This window comes from Callospermophilus lateralis, unplaced genomic scaffold (genome assembly GCF_048772815.1).
Source record: "Callospermophilus lateralis isolate mCalLat2 unplaced genomic scaffold, mCalLat2.hap1 Scaffold_66, whole genome shotgun sequence".
NCBI classification, from domain to species: domain Eukaryota; kingdom Metazoa; phylum Chordata; class Mammalia; order Rodentia; family Sciuridae; genus Callospermophilus; species Callospermophilus lateralis.
The window spans coordinates 7984968-8006252 of NW_027514882.1; the positions used below are offsets into that span (position 1 = coordinate 7984968).

General features: G+C 34.7%; 1 protein-coding gene across 2 annotated transcripts in view; it reads right to left on the bottom strand.

Moving 5' to 3' along the window:
• Positions 1-2579: 2579 nt before the first annotated feature.
• The window catches only part of LOC143389851 (lanC-like protein 2), an 80134-nt gene continuing 61428 nt past the window's right edge, over positions 2580-21285 (bottom strand). For both annotated transcript variants that reach the window (XM_076842620.1, XM_076842619.1), the window contains exons 6-9: positions 16490-16672; positions 8652-8828; positions 6103-6175; positions 2580-2928 (exon numbers count right to left, since the gene is read on the bottom strand). In XM_076842620.1, coding sequence (XP_076698735.1) covers positions 2834-2928; positions 6103-6175; positions 8652-8828; positions 16490-16672 — 528 coding nt within the window. In that variant the 3' untranslated portion in view covers positions 2580-2833. The remainder of the gene's footprint in view (positions 2929-6102; positions 6176-8651; positions 8829-16489; positions 16673-21285) is intronic.

The following is a 21285-nucleotide window of genomic DNA, read 5'->3' on the forward strand; positions in this document are numbered from 1 at the left end:
ACACAGATAGAATGGAAAGAAATGAAGATTCCACAAGTTATCACACGAAACTGTCTTTTACTAATAAAACCAAAGAACCTCAAATACTTTTTGTGGACTTTAGCTTTTTTCTTTCAGATTTTGAAATGGTATTGTGCATGTACATATTTTTAAATTTAGGTACATTTGGAGAACACAGTTGTGGACACAAAGAAATACAAGAAATGAATGAGTTGTTCTGAAATCTGATTTCAAACACTTGTAATTATTAAACTGATGTCTGTGAATCCTGTCCTATGAAGTATGTGCCATTTCTCCTCTGCTTTTCATGACGGTGAGATCACACAGCAGCCCATGTAACAGACATGAGAAGTACGTTAACATTGAATCAAAGAACTGTACATCTGTTAATATCTAGTGGAAGGTGTCAACCCAGCTGGCTTAGAAAAATCTTTAAATAATATTTCCATTTATTCCATGAATACTTTCTTTCCCTTAGTGCATTAATTAGAAAGACTAGTAAGTATTTTTTGAACATGTGCATACGTGAACACATCCAGCATCCTGATAAAAATTAAGAGTCACCCTTGCTGCTGCTGGACTAGAGATCCCTGGTCAGAGATTCTACTGGCTGACTCCTCCTTGCAAAAAGCTGTACTAGAGAGCCCCAGGGAATTCCTGGAAGCCCCAATTGTTTCCCTTGAGAAACAAGACAGGCAGGGCCTCATTGGTAAACTGGGTTGTATATTATTCTTCTATGAAATGGATAGGAAAGATGGGAACCTTGTTGTTTGGAAGAGATTGAATATTATGTGGGGCCTTCTACAAAACAGTTCCCGTTGGCTTGTTCATGATGGCATATCCTGCCTTTAGGTAATGACTTCCTGGAGAGACCCAGTTTAAGCATAATTATGAAGACTTATGCCCATGGAAGTCATCACCCTAACATGAACAAAAATAATAATAACTTAGAAGCAAGAGTGTCTTCAATGAAGACAGTCACTAGGCATCATTTAGAAACTGAAGGTCACATGTTTAGGGCACTAGACTCTCAAATAAGGCTCAGCAACGCCCTAAAAACTGCATAAGCATGAAGGAGACTTATCTTCTAAATTGATATTATTATTTATCCTTTATAAAAGGAGTGGAAACGTGGGCTGATATTTAGACAGTCCCCTGTAGACAAGGACTAGACCATTCCAGAGTCCTATCTTGTCTTTTGTGACAATGCCTTACCTTGCCTAATGAGAATTACTTAGAAAATCCTAGACCTCTTGTACCATGATGACAAAAGCCCTTCTAAAAATGGAAATCTACACAATAGAATTACTAATGATATACTAATCCAAATTAATGCTCCTTTTTTTTTAAAAAAAATAGTCATCTGGATAATATCATAATTTTCTTGTCTAGAACCTTATGTTGTTCCCCATATGCATAAATGCAGACTAGTACTTTTAACTACCCAAAAGTGTACAAAAAGGAATATATTCATCCCAAATTTACACTTTTGATCACTTAAACTAAACTTTTGAAATAAGTTTGGTTGCAGGGACATTGGTCCAACTGAGGATCTTCCTGTTTATCACCCATCTGGAATTGTATCCACATAACCAATAAGTTATCATATTGATAAAACTGAAGTGGGGTCTGTTGTTTGTTTTTATTTTTTGTGATACTGAGGATTGAACCCAAGGCCTCGCACATGCTAGGCAAATGCTCTACTATGAGCAACATCCCAAGCCCAAGGTGGGGTCTATTTTAATAATATACATCTGGGTACATGTTCTAGAATTGCCAACACTCAGTCATTACTACTTACAATGTGGTCATTAAGTTTACTCTTGGTATTATGAAATACATTCCTCAGGGCACTAGCTGCTTGAATTGCAAAGAGCTTTTGAACTTTAGGCAAAGTTCCTGAAATCTCTACCTTGCTAGACTGGCAGCTCTAATGCACTTCCTGGGGTTTCTTAGAAACACTAAAGTGAGCACAAAACACAAAGAATAAACAGTATTCAACTGTATACTCCCCAAAAGTTCCCAACAAATACCCTCTTGTCTGCTGTTTCTGTTTAGGTTTTGGAGTGGTCTTTCTCTCATAGTCTTCTGAAAATACCCAGGGAAAATGCTGACAGTCAGTAAAATATGACTCTAGATTATCTTTCTTTTTTCTTTTTTTTGGCACCGGGGATTGAACTCAGGGGCCTTCCACCACTGAGTCATATCCCCAGCCCTATTTTGTGTTTTATTTAGAGACAGGGTCTCACTGAGTTGCTTAGAGGCTCACTTTTGCTAAGGCTGGCTTTGAACTCATGATCCTCTTGCCTCAGTCTCCCTAGCCACTGGGATTATAGGCATGTACCACCATACCTGGTTATATTATCTTTCTGATACATAAGAGAGACATCACCTGACTGCTCCCCTATCTGTCAACAGAGATGACACTCCACTTTTTATGTTATATACAGAAAGGTATGGCTGCCCCCATACACTCATGCACGCCCATCTCTGAGCTCATGTGGAGAGAAGGGCTTTCTATTTAAAACAATTTACACCTACAGACAACAAACACCAAGAAACATGCAAACACCACAGGGAACCTGAAGGTGAAGACTTCATATTTTACACAATGAGGGGACACTGTTACAAAATGTTGATGGGATGGTTTCTGTTACTCATGCTCTAACTTGAGGGTCTTTGCAACAGAAGGGTGCCTGTGAAGGTCTTTGCTTTTTTTTTTTTTTTTTCATCTTCTTCTTCTCTTTCAGGAGTTACAGGTAGTTCTATGTCAGGCACTATGCAATCTGGTGGCTTTTGGTCCAACATGTATTTTAGTTGTCTTTGCACCTTTTTAATTTCTTTGTGAACTGCCAAGTTCAAATGCTGGAAATCGTGATGTCTCTGGTACCAGGATGTCGGAGAGAAAGTGAATAGCGCCAGCCATGCCTGTAAAGCAAAATGTGGATCTTTTTACAAATAGTCATGAAGGTTGTATCTGCAACAAAGTAACCTTCAATTTTTTCCTCTACTGGGGGCTCTAAGGATATGAGAAAAAGTACTGGGGACTTCAAAGATGATTTCATTAAAAAAAAAAGAGGAAGAAAAGAAAATCCTTATATTAATACCCAGCAAGTATTCTTCACTCTTAAGTTTTTGGTTTTTTTTTTTTACAACTGGCTCATGAGCTTTCATCTTATGTCTATAATACTACAGAATCACTACCAAAGAGCTACAGATGCTAAGCTGGAGGTGTAGCTCAGTGGCAGAGTGCGTGCCCAGCATGCATGACGCCCTGGGTTCCATCCCTAGCACCATACACACACACACACACACACACACACACACACACACACACACACATAAAAGTTACAGATGTTGTCAATTATATTTCAATACATAAAATTTTCCCCTCCCAGAGTTTTTATATTTTAAGTCAAAAAAACAGTTGTACTTTACATCTTCTTTAGGTTTTAAGACAGTAATTTTCAAACAAGCATTATTTGCTTTGGTCAAAATCCCCATTCCAAATCAATGTAATAACTAAACCTCAGGTTTCACACTTCCCTGACAGGAGCTTCTGAAAGTCTCAAGGCCTCTGTCTCCTACTCCAATCAGAACGATAACTTTCCTATAGGATTTGTTTGCTTAAGTTTTCTTTTGCCATAAAAATCACATAAAACCAAACACAAATCTTAAGCATATTTCCTCAAGAGTTTTGACAAATGCATACACTTGTGTAAAACAAACCCTGTCAAGATCTGGAATATTATAACTCCTAAGCAGTCCCCTGTGTCCATCTGTAGTCTGTCCCCGCTACATCCCACAGAAGCAATCACCACAGATGAATTTTGCCCATTTTGGAACTTCACATAAATCACAATACAGCCTTCTGTGTCTGGGTTCTCCATTTTGTTCATGTGTATGTCAGTAGTTGGTTTCTTCCTATTGCTGAGTAGTACATTATAGATTGTTTCCCTGTTTTCCTACTGGAGGACATTTCAGTTGTTTACAGCCTCCCTTACAAGTTTTGCTTCAAGAAAAGGTTCCAGAAGTTTATTTAAAAAATTCAAAAACTAGTAACCTATATAGGAACCTATTAGAAGTAAACAGGAATACTTGACACCTTTGGGAGGACCCTAGAGAAGGCGATGCTGCAATGACCCATTTTCTGTTTTAAAGGGTAGGGTGCCACACTCACTGGATGGAGCACATTAGCAGGAGTATGCTCCATCATGAGGGGTCGTAGGTGTCAGCAACCCCAGCATCCTAGTAGCTCCTCTGCCTGACCTGCCACATAGACATTCAATATAACTATTTCTTGGTCCATCTGACAAGAGCTTCATTAACACCTACCACTATTTGTGTCTGACAGGCACTGGAAAGACCCAAGGCAGGGAGTTAACTTCCCAGACATCAGGGGATTATACATTGAACAATTTTGACTCACTAGGGCTTTGAAGTTGCTATTATAAACTTGAATTTCTAAACCTGAATGACCTCCATTTAGAGTTCAGGTTCTAACTATATTATATCTGATGAAAATATACCACATTTTTATGACATAAGGAAAAGTCTCATTGAGAAATATTCTTTCTATATGATGTGCCTTGCACATGCTAGGCAAGTGCTCTACCACTGAGCCACAAACCCAGCCCTCTATGTTGTTTTTGAATATTAAAAAGATCATATTCCCCAAAAGATCTGACAAATATTCTATTTTTGTTCATATTTATATTATGTGATTAAAAGTATCACAAAGGTCAGAATAAAATAACATATATCACTAGAGGTGATTTAGACATCAAATAAAACAATAAAGGAATACTACCAATAGCTTCAACACATAAAAACTTGACATCATAGATAAAATGGGCCAATTTCTCAAAAGCAGGAAACTCCTACAACGTACCCAATATGAAACAGAAAAAGGAAACAGCCCTATAACTATTAAAGAAATTGAAATTATTTTAAAATCTTAGAAAAAGAAATTTCCAGACCCAGAAATGTTTACTAGAGAAGTCTACCAAACATTAAAATTTGATTTACACTAATTTTTCCACCAATAAATACAAAGCCTGTCCCAGAAAACAGAAGAGAGGAGAGTTCTCAGGATAGTTCATTAGATCACAATTACGCTGCTACCAAAATAAGATAAAGACAGTGCAAAATAGAAAAACTAGAAATTAACACCCTTCATGAATACAGATGTAAAATTCTTATTATATAAGGCTACCTTCTGGAACCCTTTCTTCTAACAAAAACTTGTCGGGAAGCCTGGGAAAAGCCCAAATGTCCTTCAGTAGAAATCATTTTATTAGTTCTGAAGTTTACTTTGGGATAAGTATAAGATGTGGCTCTAAAGTAATTAAAAATTACTTTATTATGAATTTATCTCAACTGACCTTTTAGTCTTTGTCCTTTGATTTTTGTGGCTTATAAGTTAATACACACATAAATATAAAAAAAGAAGTTAAGTTACATTCTGTTGTGCCCAGAGCAGACTGATAATTTTTGTTACTTTTACTGATGGCCTGTTATTGCTCATTTCCAGAACGTTCTTCAATATTTGTTTATTTTTTTCCCAATCACTAGTATTCCTAATTACTAATACTTCCAATTAATTATTAATACTTCCTTATATAATTTATATATACATATAATCTACATATATAATATATAATATAAATATATAATTTAAGTTTATATAAAATAAATATATTTATTTTTAACTATTCAAGCTTCCTGTGAGCACATTAATATAAAAATATTACAAATGAAATGCAAGAGGTATCACCCAGATGCTTATCTCTCCTACTGCTCAGTAGCAAGCCTTCCATACTGTATCCATATCACTAGATAATCACTTTCATACTTTGTCTGCATATACTTCACAGATCTACAAATACTTGGATGATATTCACAACACAAAGAAGGCAACATAAAGACATACTCAATATTATTTTCAGGCATCAATTAATCTGTGTACTGCTATTTTAATTTTGGAATTTTTACTCATGTAAGATCAAATACACTACTGCTAATCCCCAGAGTCAGGGAGATCAATTTCACTCACCCAGATGCTTAAATCTATAGTTTTTTTTTTCTTTTTCACTCTCCTACCTTCAAACAGGGAATAGGGTCTATCAGGAATGCGGCATCCATGCGCTCCATAATCTAGACACCACTCTGCAAACTAAAAAGAAAACATTTCTTTTTAGGAACAGAATTTTCATTTGGTGAAAGGCAATAAATGAGATACTACAATGAATTCACCAGAACCGACAGTGTTTTGGAGCAAAGGCTCAGGACTGGACAACAGTGCTACTTCCTCTCAGAGGGCTGAGTCCTGGCAAGTTATGTTATACACCTCTCTTCACCTGTTTTTTCATCTGCAAGGTGGTATCTACCTCATCCATTGTCTGTCCTTTCTAGGCATCTGCAGCTGCCCACCCAGTTATCATTTCCAAAGTAACTCCAAACACTTGTTCTGAATTTAAAAACCTGGCTCAGAAGCTGCCTGCAGGACTGGGGATGTGGCTCAAGTGGTAGTGTGCTCGCCTGGCATGCGTGCGGCCCGGGTTCGATTCTCAGCACCACGTACAAACAAAGATGTTGTGTCTGCCGGTAACTAAAAAATAAATATTAAAAAATTGTCTTTCTCTCTTTCTCTCTCTCTCTCCTCTCTCACTCTCTCTTTAAAAAAAAAAAAAAAAAAGAAGAAGAAGCTGCCTGCAGAATCAGCTGCTGGCTCCCCCTGGTGATCTCCTGTGGCAGCAGCATCAGCCCTGGCCAGGGCCATTCTCAGTCACACTCTTGTTAAACATAATCTACACTCTCACTTTTCTTATCTCCGCTTCCTCTTCCTCCACTTTCTTATGCACCATTGTTTGACAGTTCCGCCTTGAAAATGCCTCATCCCTTAGCTTTGTCAGTGCTTTCCTTTTGAGATATATTGAGTTCTCAAACCTCTTCAATGGGATTTTTCTATATTATAATAAACTTCCATTTTATTTTCTTAAGGTAACAATTAATATCAAATTTAGCACGTTTAATAACACTCGTTCTGTTTTATATTTTCCAAATGTGCTTCCTCTTTTCCCTTGATTGATCAGCATCTACCTGGTTTTCTTAGAAAATAGGAAAACACTCAGGTATTTCCATCCTCTCCACCCTAAAGAAAAAAAAAGATGGCACTAAATTCTGTTCTACATCCTAAACTCTCCATTCTATCATAGACAATGCCTTGTTGTATAACTCAGTATTTTTCTTGCATTAATGTGTGGAAACACAACCTCTGCCTCATCCTTCCGAATGGAACTAAAGCCATCTTTCTAAAAGAGGAGTCTCAAAATGGACCCCCATCTTTCAAATCAGTACTCAATGCCAGCTGATTATTAAAATCACCTGCAGAGGCTTTAAACTATTAGTGACACACTCTCTCACTTAATTGGTCTAGAGTGGGCCCTGTGATGTCAGGTGTTACTGAGGTTGAAAACTGCTAACAGACTTATTTTCTTTGGTTTCTGCCCACCTGACTTTATCTCTTACTAACCACTCTTCCTATGACATCCCACAACACTGAAGTGCTCAGAGTTTCCAGAATACACAGAGCTATTTTGTGCCTTGGCAGTTTTATACAAGTTATTCTCCCTATCAGGAATGTATTCCACCCCTTAGCCACCTGGCTCCTGGTCCACCTGAGACTTCATCATTGAAGAACCAGCTGTATCTTAATCCTACTAAAGTCTTCAAAGTCCCCATATTTACTTAAACATCTACAATTATAATTATCAAGGCTGATGCAGCCTACAGAACCTAGCTGCTTTATACCTCTGTCTCTCCTGTTCTGGCCTCCCCACTCCAAGCTGCAGCTACCACAAACTTCACACAGTTCCCCTGTGTGCTTCACAACTCCACAGCAGTTTCTTCTCTTTTTAATACCTTACCTCATACCTCTTTGCTGAACTTCTAGCTGTTCTGTAGGTACTAGTCTGGATGTTTTTTCTGAACTCCCACACCCAGTTTGGGCCCTAACCTCTTAATGTGCTTCTACAGTATCCACAATCCTCTGTGTGTGTTTACTCAGAGGCACCAACACGAGGTATATTCTATTTCAGTTAAGAAAATGACTATAATTGTAACAGATGTTCATTGATCAAAAGGTATAAAGAATATATCAACCATAAGGACTCCATCTATCAAGGATCATGGTAAACATTTTCTTCCGACCTTTATTCTATGAGCATATTACTACAGAGTATGAAATGTGTATAATAATGAATATACTAGCAAATATTTATTTGAAAAGGAAGCTTAAAGAACTGTGCTCAAATTCATAAAATTACACAGTTTTATAACAAATAAACACAGTACAAATGGTAATTCTAACCAAGCAGTGTGACTCCAAAACTCCTGTTCTTCAGAGGTCATTTACATGTGTTATTCCTGTCTTATAGACAAGTACACCACATTATAGGGAGGCCAGGGACAAAACTTTGCCAGAAGAAACCAGGGGTTTTCCCTTGTGATCAAAAAAGGAAGCAGATTTGGAAGGTAGAAAGCAAATTAAGTTTTAGTAAACATGTGTAAGGTGGGAAAAACAGGTTAAAAGAAAAAAAAGAACTGTTTGGGAACTTTGTACAAGTTCTGGGGTGTTCAGATGTCCTCACCTTGCAAGCTCGGTAGAGATACTTTTTATCCTTTGTGATGTGGTAAAGAGACAGAAAAGAATAGCCATTCCCAGAGGTCCCATGGCAAATCCTGTATCCCTTTCGGAGCAATCCTCGCTGCCAAATCACATCACTACACTCCATGGCCTCTTTCAGGTATTTCTCCTCCTTAAAAACCTGGGCAGTGAAAAACCAAAACAGTGTTAATAAGATGGTCTCAATGAAGAGTTAGTAAAATCCTTTTCCTTCCTGGTTAGAAAATTACACAATGTTAGGAAAACAGAAATGGCACTAGGGTAAAAACAAACAAACAAAAAACCAATAGCACTAACAGTGCATCATTTCTTACAGTCCCAATCAGCCTATTCTTCTTGACTTCCTCTTTTGTAGTTCGGCATAAGTAATCCTAAAATTAAGCTTAAAAATTAGTTATTAAAGTTTCCAAAAAAATTAGTTATTAAAGTATGAACAGCTGCAGAGACAAACAGGCACAGTGAAGGCAAATGACTGACAGAAGAAGCTGTTTGTTTTTACTCCCCAGACTCCCTTATAAATTTTCTTCTCTCTTTTCTTATTTTTCATTTATTGCTTTTCCCTGGTCCTTTTCTCAGAGTCTGTTAATAATTTCAACAGCTTATGAACTCATGCCATTTAAGTACAAATGAGTTTGGACAATGAAAGACATGAAGGCCATTAGACATGATCTACTTATGGTGGCATACGGGATCCATCTACTAATGACTAATGAGTACTGGCACTAGGCCGAGAAGAGCTCTGAGGCTGTAGGCAGGGAAAGGCACTTCTAATCATGAAGGGAATTAAATGTTTCCAAAATTAGGCTGCCAGAGTCAAAAGCAAGACTCCATTTCTTCACCATGATGGCAACTGAAAGGCAGGTTCTGGGGTCAGACTGTCTGACTCTGAATCCTACTTCTGTCATCTTTCAATTTGGACAAGTCACTTAATCATTATGTCTTAGTTTTCTGTAAAAAGATAACCTTTCCTTATTTTTATTTGTTCTTTTTAGTTACACATGACAGTAGAATCTATTTTGATATACAAACATGGAATATATCTTATTCAAATTAGGATCCTAGTCTTGTGGTTGTACATGATGTGGAGATTCATTGTGGTGTATTCATATATGTACATAGGAAAGTTATGTCAGATTTATTCCATTGTCTTTCCTATTCCTATCCACCTTCCCTTCATTCCCCTTTGTCTAACCCAATGAACTTCTATTGTCTGCCTTCCTTAATGTGGGTTAGTATTCACGTAACAGGAGAACATTTGACCTTTGGTTTAGGGAGACTGGCTTTTTCCACTTAGCATGATAGTCTCCAGATTCATCCATTTACCAGCAAATATCACAAAGTCATTCTTTTTTATGGCTGAGTAATATTCCATTGTGTATGTAAGCCACATTTTCTTTATCCATTCATCTGTAGCTAGGCACCTAGGTTGGTTCCATAGCTTAGCTATTGTGAATTATGCTGCTATAAACATTGATGTGGGTGTGTCAATATAGTACGCTGATTTTAACTCCTTTAGACACATAACAAGGAGTGAAATAACTGGATCAAATGGTGGTTCCGTTCTTAGTTTTTCTGAGGAATCTCCACAGTACTTTCCAGAGTAGTTGGCCTAATTTGCAGTTCCACCAACATTTTTTCACTTCAAAGGCTTGTTATGAGAATTAAAAAGAGATAATGTATAAGAAGCTCTTAGAACAGAACCTGGCAAATAGCATGTACTAACTACTTCCTATCTTTAATTAACCATTATTTTTTCTGTTATCCTGCCAGCATGACTACTTTACATTGTTAGCTGCATCTTAAATCCCTTGAGAATTAACTGTAAAATGAAACACCTTAACCTATTTTAAAGAAATACTAGGTCAAAGCTAACAGCTGAAAAGACACTAAGAGGCTATGTCTTGAAATCATGTGTGTGAAGAAACCCTAAACCTCTTTCTAGTGGTTGCTAGGGGCATGTGAAGATTGAAGGAGAAATCAGTTAGGTGTTCTTCACTGTCCTGCTGTATTGGTAGGACTGAGGATGCTACGGAAGGCCCATAATGCTATCTACACTTTTAGTTTCCCTGCCCACATCATATACTCTGATGATTCTCTATGTGAAAAGCAACTTTTAATAATGAGACATTTGAAAAATTAAGTATTAAAGAAAATAAGCTCCCAGATTTAATCACAGATTCATGATCTTTACATTGTAGCAATCATAATTAGACGGGAAAATTCACTGACTTAGCCATATTATTTTTCCTGATGGTAGATTTCTGAGATGTGTCAGGATAAATGAGACAGCAATGCATAAGAAATCATAAGGAATCTGGAGTCAGGAGACTTAAGAGTCATTCTTCTATATCTACAAATGTTGTGATCTTGGGCAAGTCATGTGACTTCTCTGGCCCTGTTTGCTTATGTTACAAAATTGATTAACTCTGAGATGACTCTAATGTTGCAAACAGAGATAAGAGTTTTAGGTAATGATTAAAAATATCTTAAAGGATGCAAAGTAAATGAAGGTGAAATAAAGACAAGTCTAAGATAAATGAAAATCAATTTGTTGTCACCAAACCTGGACTACAAGAAATGCTAAAGCAAGGTTTCTAGGCAAAAGGAAACACATATCTAAACCTGTATGAAAGTATGCAATATACTAAAAATATATGTGAATAAATACCAAAACTACCTTAATTTCTTTTAAATACTTAGGAAATATTTAAATAAAAAAATATAATTGTTCTCTAATTTAAAATTTATAATTTTAAATTATACTGGTGTTTATAACATTTGTAGGTGTAGTATATATGGCACAGTGTAAAGAAAGGGAGTAAATAGAAGTATAAGATTACCAGTTATTACATCCTATGTGAAGTGATATATTATTCTACACGGAGTGTGAAATGTTAAGGATATACATGCAATTCCTATAGCAACCACTAAAATTAAAAATGTTCAAATAGATAGTCAACAGAGAAACTAAAATGGAATTCTAAAAAATATTCAGCAAATATATCTTAGCTCCATGAAAAATAAAATGTCAGAGCTAAATCTAACTATATGAATAATTACATTAAACATATATGAACTAAACATTACAAATAAAAGGCTGAGATATTTAGACTGGATATAAGTCCATAGGTTGAAAACAAAAATATATATCATGCAAACAGTAGTAATAAAATTCTGGAATGACTATATTAATATTAGGCAAAGCAGACTTAAGACAGAATATTATCAGAGATAAAGGGGATATTTTATATTGATAAAAGAGCCAATTCATTAGGAATACATTAGTATCATAAATTTGTATATGTCTAATAAGAGAGTCTCAAAATACATGAAGCAAAAACTGACAAATTTAAAGATTGTAGCAGTCCTCCTCGCCACAACTGAGAGAAAAAAAAATTGACTAAACATATCTAAAAGGCCATAGAACAGGGGTTATCAAACTATAAGCCCATATGATCTGATTCTGTAAATAAAGTTTACTGGGAACATAGTCATGATCATTCATCTACATATCTATGCCTGCTCTTGTGCTCTACTGACAGCACTGAGTAATTGCACAAGAGATGGTATGGACTCCAAGACTAAAACATGTATTATCCAAGTCTTTACAGAAAGTATGTAGACCCCTGACACAAAATAACTGAATAAAACCTTCAACTATCTAATCTAATTAACATTTGAAGAAAACTATGCCAAGTAACTAAAGAATATACACTCTGATCAAAGTGCCTGATACATCATTCATCAAGACAGACTAAATATTGAGTCATAAAATGAGTCTAAATAAAATTTAAAAGATTTAAATATGTTATCTGACAACCTTGGAATAAAATAACAATAAAATATCTAGACAAATTTCAACTCTCTGAAAATACATATGTACTTCTAAATAATCCATGGACCAGAAGAGAAATCATAGGTAACTGGAAAATACTTCAAACTAAAAAAAAAAAAAAAAAAAAAAAAAAAAAAAAAAAAAAATTCAGAGACGAAGCTAAAGCACTGCTTAAATGGAAATGGAAATGGAAATGCTGTATTCAGGGGAAAATAGGAAAGGTATAAAAATCAATGACCTAAGGTTCTATTTTTCAAAAATTTAAAAAAGAAGAGAAAATTAATATCAGGTGGAAGTTTTAAAGGAAATAGAAGAAAAGCAAAATGAGGTAAAAAAAAAGAGAACCCAAAGAAAATTAATAGAGTTAAACGTTGTTTGTTTGAAAGACTAACAAAACTGATAGGGGAAGTGGGGGGAGAGGGAAAGATAGAGAAAGAGAAAACAAATTATCCATATCAAGAATGAAAGAGAAGCACTACAGACTCTACAGACAGTAAAAAGATAATAAGGGACTTTTAGGAACAACATTGTGCCAGTAAATTTCACAACTTAGGTAAATGAGACGATATATTGAAAAAAATTAAAACTGATACAAAATGAATTCAATTAAAGAAACTGAATTTCTAATAAAAATTATGCCACAAATATATGGAATATGAATTTTATATAAAATATTTCTGAATATAAAAGGAGGAAACCCTTTATAATTGATTATGTAATCAGACATCAAAATCAAACAAAAATGTTAAAGGAAAAGAAAATTATAGACTAACAGAGACATAAAAATCTTTAACAAAATATTAGTAAACTAAATCTGACCATATTAAAAAGGATAAAAATCATGTTCAATTGAAGTTTGCAATAAGAACACATATTGGCTTAACTTTCAAAAAGCAGTCAACATAAACCCACTACAGTAACAAAATAAATGGAGGACAACTATAGAAGCATTTGAATAACTGAAGGGAAAAAAAAAAGAGAAAATTCAACATCCATTCATGATAAACAGTAATAAAAGAAAAATCCTCAATCTGATAAATAACATTTAAGAAAAACAGTTAAGTACATTTGATGATGAAATATTTAATTTTTTCTCTATGGCTGGGATCCTTTCTATTTAATATTGTATTATAGATCCTAAGCAATGCAATAAATAAAGGGAAAAAAAGCATAAATGGGAAAGAAAGAAGTAAAACTGTCTATATGTATACACAGATAGTCTTGAGGAATTACAGAAAGCTACTAGAATTACTATGTGAATTTAGCAAGCTTACAGAATATAAAGTCAATATACAAAAATCAATTCTATTTCTATACACAAGCAATGAATGGTTAAAAAAAATGTAAATAAGTGAAATACTTAGAAATAAGTTTAAAAAATATGTGGAAGACCTGTACATCAAAAAAACTATAAAACACTATAAAATATAAATAAATGGAGAGAGATAAAATATTTGTAGATAGGAAAACTTAGTACTACGAAGATGACACTTCTGTCTAAATTGATCTTTAGATTCAATGCACTCTCACTCAAAATACTAACAGGTTTCTTTTTTAGAAGTTGATAAGCTGACTCTAAAATTTATAGAGGAGTTTAAAAAGAACCTAGAATATTCAAATTGGTTTTGAAAAAGAACAACAAAATTAGAAGTCTTAAGTTACCAGACTCAAAACTTAAAGCTAAAGTAAGCAAAACAGCATTATAATAAGACAGTATCAAAAAGACAAGTCAAAATAACAAAATAAAAATTTAAATAAAAAGAAGTCCATACTTCTTAGGTCATTCCATATTTTTATAAAGGCACCAAATGAATCAAGTGGGAGAAATTGTAACACAGAATATTCAACAAATAATGCAGGAACAATCCTTAAGATCAAAATAAAGCAACTCATTCCTTTCATAATATAATAAACAAAATGTGAAATAGGCCTAAATGTAAAAGTCTAAAACCAAAAAGCTTCCAGAAGAATATTATCTGTATAACTTGAGGGTAGACAAGTTTTTGGACAAGACACACAAAATTAATTACCACAAAAGAGGGATAAAATTTACTGAAATTAAAAACACTATTAATCAACAGATACCAGAAAGAATATTATTACGGTTTGGACATGAGGAGTCCCAAAAAATCTCATGCTAGGCAATGCAGGAATATTCAGAGGTTAAATGATTACATTACAAGAGCTGTAACCTCATCAGTGGATTAATCCATTTGATGAATTAATAATCTGAATTAACTACTGGGTCCTAATTGTAGGCAGGTAGGGCAGGGCTGGAGGAAGTAGGATACTACAGCAGCCCCTTGGGGATTATATCCTTTGGCCTTCTCACAGGCAAGCTCTTACTCCCTTCCCCACACCCCTTTCCTCCCCCACACCCCTTTGTGTTTCCTGACTGCCATGAGTTGAGCTGCTTTCCTTCACCACTCCCTTCCACCATGATGTTCTGCCTCTACTTCATGTCAGGCCCACAGAGATGGAGTCTGGCCTACCATGGTCCGAACCTCTGAAACCATGAGCCTAAAATAAACTTTACCTTCTCTATGTTGTTCTTGTCAGGTATTTTAATCACAGTGACACAAAGCTGACTAACACAAAATGATTAGAAGAACTCAGACTGGGAGAGACTATTTGTAAAATATATAGCTTACAAAAAAAAACAGAAATATATGAAGAATTCTTATAACTCAATAATAAAGCAGCCCCTCAGCAGGGAGTCACCAGGAGGACTGGGGTACAAAAGCTGATACTCTTAAAGGTGAAAGGGGAAAAGGAGTTTTAAAAATAAAAACTTTGAATTTTGGTATTCTTACATCTGATATGAATAATAAAGGATACATGTTTGTACTGTCAATATTATGCTAACACCTTACTATTGAAAATTTTGTAATATTAATACATATATTATCATGTTAGATGTTACAATTGCTCTAATATACAAATAAGAAGAGGCAGTGATTTGAACAGAATTATGTTTTAATTTTAAAGCTAGAATAATGTTAAGATGAATCATTAAATTCTCCTGATTTTAAGAGTAAAAGTCTAAAACCAAAAAGCTTCCAGAAGAATATTATCTATGCTCTCAACAAATACTATAACTGAGTCATTTCTGAATGTTCATATTTTTTATACTATTTAAAAATTTGGGGTGTTATTGTTGAAAGAGAACTAAAAGAATTCTGAGAAACTATTCTATATCATAAGTCAATTTACCACAATTTTTTTCTAAGGAATTTATTATAGTTAGTCATAAAGGGAAAAAAGAATTGAATTCAGGTAATAGTTTTTGTTATTTTCATGTAGCAATGTGAATTCTGCTCCGTTAATTCTATCTATCTCTTCAAAACAAAAGAACTTATTAAAATATTGCATTGATTAGAATAATTATTGTAGTTATATTTGTATACTTTTGTTGCTAAATGAGCAATAATCTCCAACATCAATTATTATAAAGTTGTATTAAAATCAAAATAAATTAATCAATGGAGATACTGCCTATTTTCCCATAATACCCCAGAAGTAAAAAACTTGAACACCACTCCTATTTCTTATGAATAATTTTGTTAACAATTTTAAAAGCCCTTGAATGATAATTATTATAATCCAGCAATAAATGCTTATGCAAGCAAGGGTATAATATAATGTGAAGACCAAAAATAATTGGTTCTCATTCTTTCTGCTGTTTTCTTGGATACTAACGCTCATTAGAATGAAAATCATCAGTCTTGTCGTGTATTTCTTTTACACATGAATGTAAACTCTGTTAAACATGCAAACACACTCACAGTACAGTACTGGTCACAGCAGCAGTGAATAGTGAAATAAAGACATTTTCTATTTATTTTATGAAAATATTAATTCAAAACGGCTTTTCATGTGCGGTTGAATGGGCTTACCAAAATCAAACTGAAACGGTGAGAACTGGATCCTGTACAGTGGAAGCTTATGAAACTAACTGAAATACTGACCTTATATGCTTGCATGAGCATATGGATGACACCTGGGGCACCATGGCACCAGTGCACCAATCGATCTGTTTCATTGCTTAATGAAGATGGATAATTCCCAGATCGAAATTTCTTGTGGCGTACATAATCGATACTAGGCTTCACCATTTCTATTAAGGTTTCTTGGTCCACTTTTGCTGCAGGCTTTAAAGAAACAAAAACAAAACAACTTTTCTGAATTTTTTTTTAATCTTTGTATCAATGACTAATATAATAAAGCACAAATTACCTGGAATACTGAGGAACATATAAAATTAGAATTAATTCAATTATTTGTTTTAAATACTTAGGCAGACTTTGTTTATTTCAATTCTTTTTAAAATCTCTCTAAAATTTATTAGTTTCAGAAAAGATATATTTTATTTTTACTTTGATGCATTAGGATCGTCAACTTGAAGTCATTATATAGCAAGGGAGAAGACTAAGCTGAATCTCTAATGAATCCAGGACTATGAAGGATTTTATTTAGATGTTTTCTTTGTCCAAAAACTGACCCTTGATTTCTTCCCATGTGGCTCTTACCCCAATTCTCCCAAATCTATTAACTGGCCTTGTCACTGCAGGCAAATAATTAAAATAACACAAAATAACAATAATAATATTATTATAGAAAAATTGTTATATTTATTATTATATAATATTATATAATTGTTATTACATTATTACTAATTATTTTGGTACTGATTATTGTTGCTGTTGTTATTATTATTATTATTAATTATTTTGGTACTGGAATTAAACCCAGGGACATTTTACCACTAAGCCATATCCCCAATCCCTTTTATTTTTTTGTTTTGAAAAGGATCTCACTAAGTTGCTGAGGATCTTGCTAAACTGCTGAGGCTGACTTCAAATTTGCCATCTTCCTGTCTCAGCCTCCCAATTTTCCAGAGGTAATATAAATTATAATGGTAAAGTGAAATACTACTTACAATTGTTATTATTATTGTTCTATTAAAGCCAAAGAAAATCTACAACATGATGTTTTCTTCTATAACGCAAAATGAAAACCTCATTTCTTTGTTAAACACAAAGAAAAGAGATAATTTTAAGGATCACTAATTTCTAAATTTCACATAAGTAAAACTACTTTTTTATGTTTTTAATTTAATTTACATATTAGAAAATCTTTAAGTGTTTTCCTTGACACATATTTAGAGATTAGATTTTTGTTTTTCAAACTACAGGTCATGCAATATATTTCCAAAAAGGCTAACTAGTAATTTTTAAGTTATTTTACACAGATAATGTAATCAAATAGTTTTACATGTCAAAAAAATGTTTGGGAAGCTTATTTCAAAAAGCAACATTCAGTGTTTCTTCCCAGGATAAAACTGTGATTTTGTTTGTATTTTTGCTGTATCTTCATGTTTCCTGAATATTTCTAAAAATGCCTGCATAGTGTAGACTTACAAATTCTAGACTTCATCTATGGGATTCTCCTGTGGCAGGCAGATGATTATAATTTCCCTCTTCAAATCATCCCAAGAGAATTTTATTCCATCACCAATTTTTGTTACATTCATATTCACTGTGCTCTTTACAGACTGAACTATGTAAATATTTCTTGCTGCTTAGACAAGGAACATACTAAAGTACATATCTTAAGAGTTTTATTACTTTCAGTTTTTCCTAAAGTTAGTAACTTTCTCATTCTTTTATTTAGTTGGTTTTCTTTGAATCGCCATCTAAGTTTTTTTTTTCTCATGCACAAACAGCTTGTAAAGTCTCTCAATTTAATTTTCCACAAAGTCAAAACTGCTGTGATTTTTTTTTTTCTCATGGAGAAAGCTCTTTAATCTCATTCCATTCTTAATCAGTTATTTTCTAGGACTTGTGTACAACTGCTGTACTGGGACAGCCACCTGTCAACTTCATGGAGATTCCATTCCCTCTCTCTTGTACAGGGTCTCTTTTCCTGGATCTCTCTCTTAGTGAACTCCCTTCTAGTAGCTTCCTGAGATAGGATGCAGGGGAATTAATTTTTTTCTTTTTTCTTTTTTTTAAGAGAGAGAGCGAGAGAGACAGAGACAGAGAGAGAGAATTTTTTAATATTTCTTTTTTTTTTAGTTTTCGGCGGACACAAACATCTTTGTTTGTATGTGGTGCTGAGGATCGAACCCAGGCGAGCGCGCTACCGCTTGAGCCACATCCCCAGCCCATGGAATTAATTTTTTTGAGACTGGGATATTTAAAACTGTCTTTGTTCTAGCTCACATTTAATTGATAATTTTCAATGCTGAAAATCATTTTTACTCAGAACATGAAGGTATTTCCATTTCTCTTTTAGCTTCAATGAAACTGCTGCAAATTCCAATGCTATTTTGATGTCCAACCTTGGTATATGACCTTTTTCCTCTTGAAATTTTAACATATCTCTTTAAGTTTTCACAATAATCTGGTATGGATAAATTTCCCCATTTATTATTTTTTTTTAAAGGAGAGTGAGAGAGGGAGGGAGGGAGGGAGGGAGAGGGAGAGGGAGAGGGAGAGGGAGAGGGAGAGAGAGAGAGAGAGAGAGAGAGAGAGAGAGAGAGAGAGAGAGAGAATTTTTAATATTTATTTTTTAGTTATCGGCGGACACAACATCTTTGTTTGTATGTGGTGCTGAAGATCGAACCCGGGCTGCACGCATGCCAGGAGAGTGCGCTACCGCTCTTGAGCCACATCCCCAGCCCCTCCCCATTTATTATATAACAACTTGGTAAGTTTTTTTTCAATATGGCAACTCATGTCCCTTAGTTCTAGAACATATTCTTTTACTACATTTCTTAAAATTTCCTCCCTGCTATTTTGGATTCTCCTTTACCAGAAGTCCTATTAATCGGATGTTGGACCTCCTAAATTAATCCTATTATTTTCTTTTCCCACTGTTTATTTCTGTCTGCTAAGATATTTGATTTCCAAACATTGTTATAATTAAAAAAAAACAACTATTTTATGTGTGTGTGTGTGTGTGTGTGTGTGTGTGTGTGTGTGTGTGTGTGTCTTGTTTTTGTTTTATTTTGTTTTGTTTTTGGTGGTGCTGGGGATTGAACCCAGGGCCTTGTGCATGAGAGGTAAGTATTCTACCAACTAAGCTATATCCCCAGCCCCAACTATTATATTTTTAATTTTAAGAGCTCTTTCTTATTCTTCAAATGTTTCTTGTATGCAACTGCTTCTCTTATTTGCCTAAGGACATTAATTATTCATTTGATTTCTGTGATGTTTTCTTTTTCTTCCTAGAATATATGTTCTGAGTTTCTTTTTTCAACTTGTTTAGGTCTCTCATCTTTCAAGTTGGAGACTTCCTTCAAATGTCTGAAAATTCTTTGGCTGTTTGTCTATATTTTGTATAAGGTAGTACAAAGCTCACTGAATATACTCTGAACACGGGGGGATTTGTTCAATGGTAGAAATCACTTTAGGGTTGTAGGATAATTTTTTAATCAGGATTCTACAAAAAAACAGGACCAATATGGTATGTTATACAGAGAAAAAGACTTTTAAGAAACTGACCAATACATTTAAGAGTCTTGAGTCCAAATCTGAATGGGATTATCAGAAGGCTGAAGACTCAAAAGTGTTGCAGTTCATATCCAAAGGCAGTCTGCTAAATAACCAGGAAGGGCTAATGTTGCAGATGAAGTGAATTCTAAATACAGTCTGCTGGAAGATAGCCTCTTACTTAGCAGGGAAGTTCTGCCTTTGGTTGTATTTAAACATTCTATTGATTGGATAAAGGTCCCCAATCATATTATGGAAGACAAGTTACTACACTCAAAGTCCACCAATTTAAATGTAAAACTTATTCAAAACCACACTCATAGAAACATCCAGAATAATTTTTGACCAAATATCTGGGTACCACGGCTCAGCCAAGTTGACACATATAATTGATCATCACAGATTTCTAGCTAAGTTTTTAAATGGGAACTTTCAAATACCTATGTCTGTAAATCTTTTATCTGAGCTTGTTTTCTCAAAAAAAGGAGACTTCAATCCCTCATCTGGTGTATGGGTGGAGTTTTCATTGGCCAGGGGTTGAGGATATGTCTGAGGCTGGCTGTGACAGAGGGTGATCTCATCATACAACTACTTAGACTTTCATTCAAGCCCCCTTCACCAACCTCTATACCTGGCCATCTCTAATCAGAATAGTAGATTCAATTCTTTCAGACTATTGCAGTTTAGACATGAAGTGTCCCCCAAAAGCTCATGTGTGAGATAATGCAAGAAGGTTTAGATGTGAAATGATTGGGTTATGATAGCCTTAACTCAATCAGTGAAGTAATCCTCTGATAGGGATTTACTGAGTGGTAACTGAAGAGAGGTAGGATGTGGCTTGGGGAGGTGGGTCACTGGGAGCATGTATTAGGGGTATATGTTCTGTCCCTGGAAAGTAGAGTCTCTGCTTCTTGGTGGCCATGTCCTGACCTGTTTTCCTCTGTCACATGATTCCACCATGATGTTCTGCCTCACCTTGAGCCTTAAGGAATAAAGCCATCTATCTATGGACTGAGATCTCTGAAACTATAAGTCCCCCAAATAAACTTTTCCTCCTCTAATTGCTCTTGTCAGGTCTTTTGGTCACAGCAACAAAAAAGCTGACTAAAACAGACCTAAATCCTCTTTGTTTCCAGCAGGAGTTAAGAGGAGAAATAGTCATCTCACTTTGCTGGATGGACATACTTACAGAGAACCAATGGCTCCTTATAAAAATGTTTGTAGAGCCCTCTGCTGACCTGCCCTCACTGCCATATAGACACATGTCT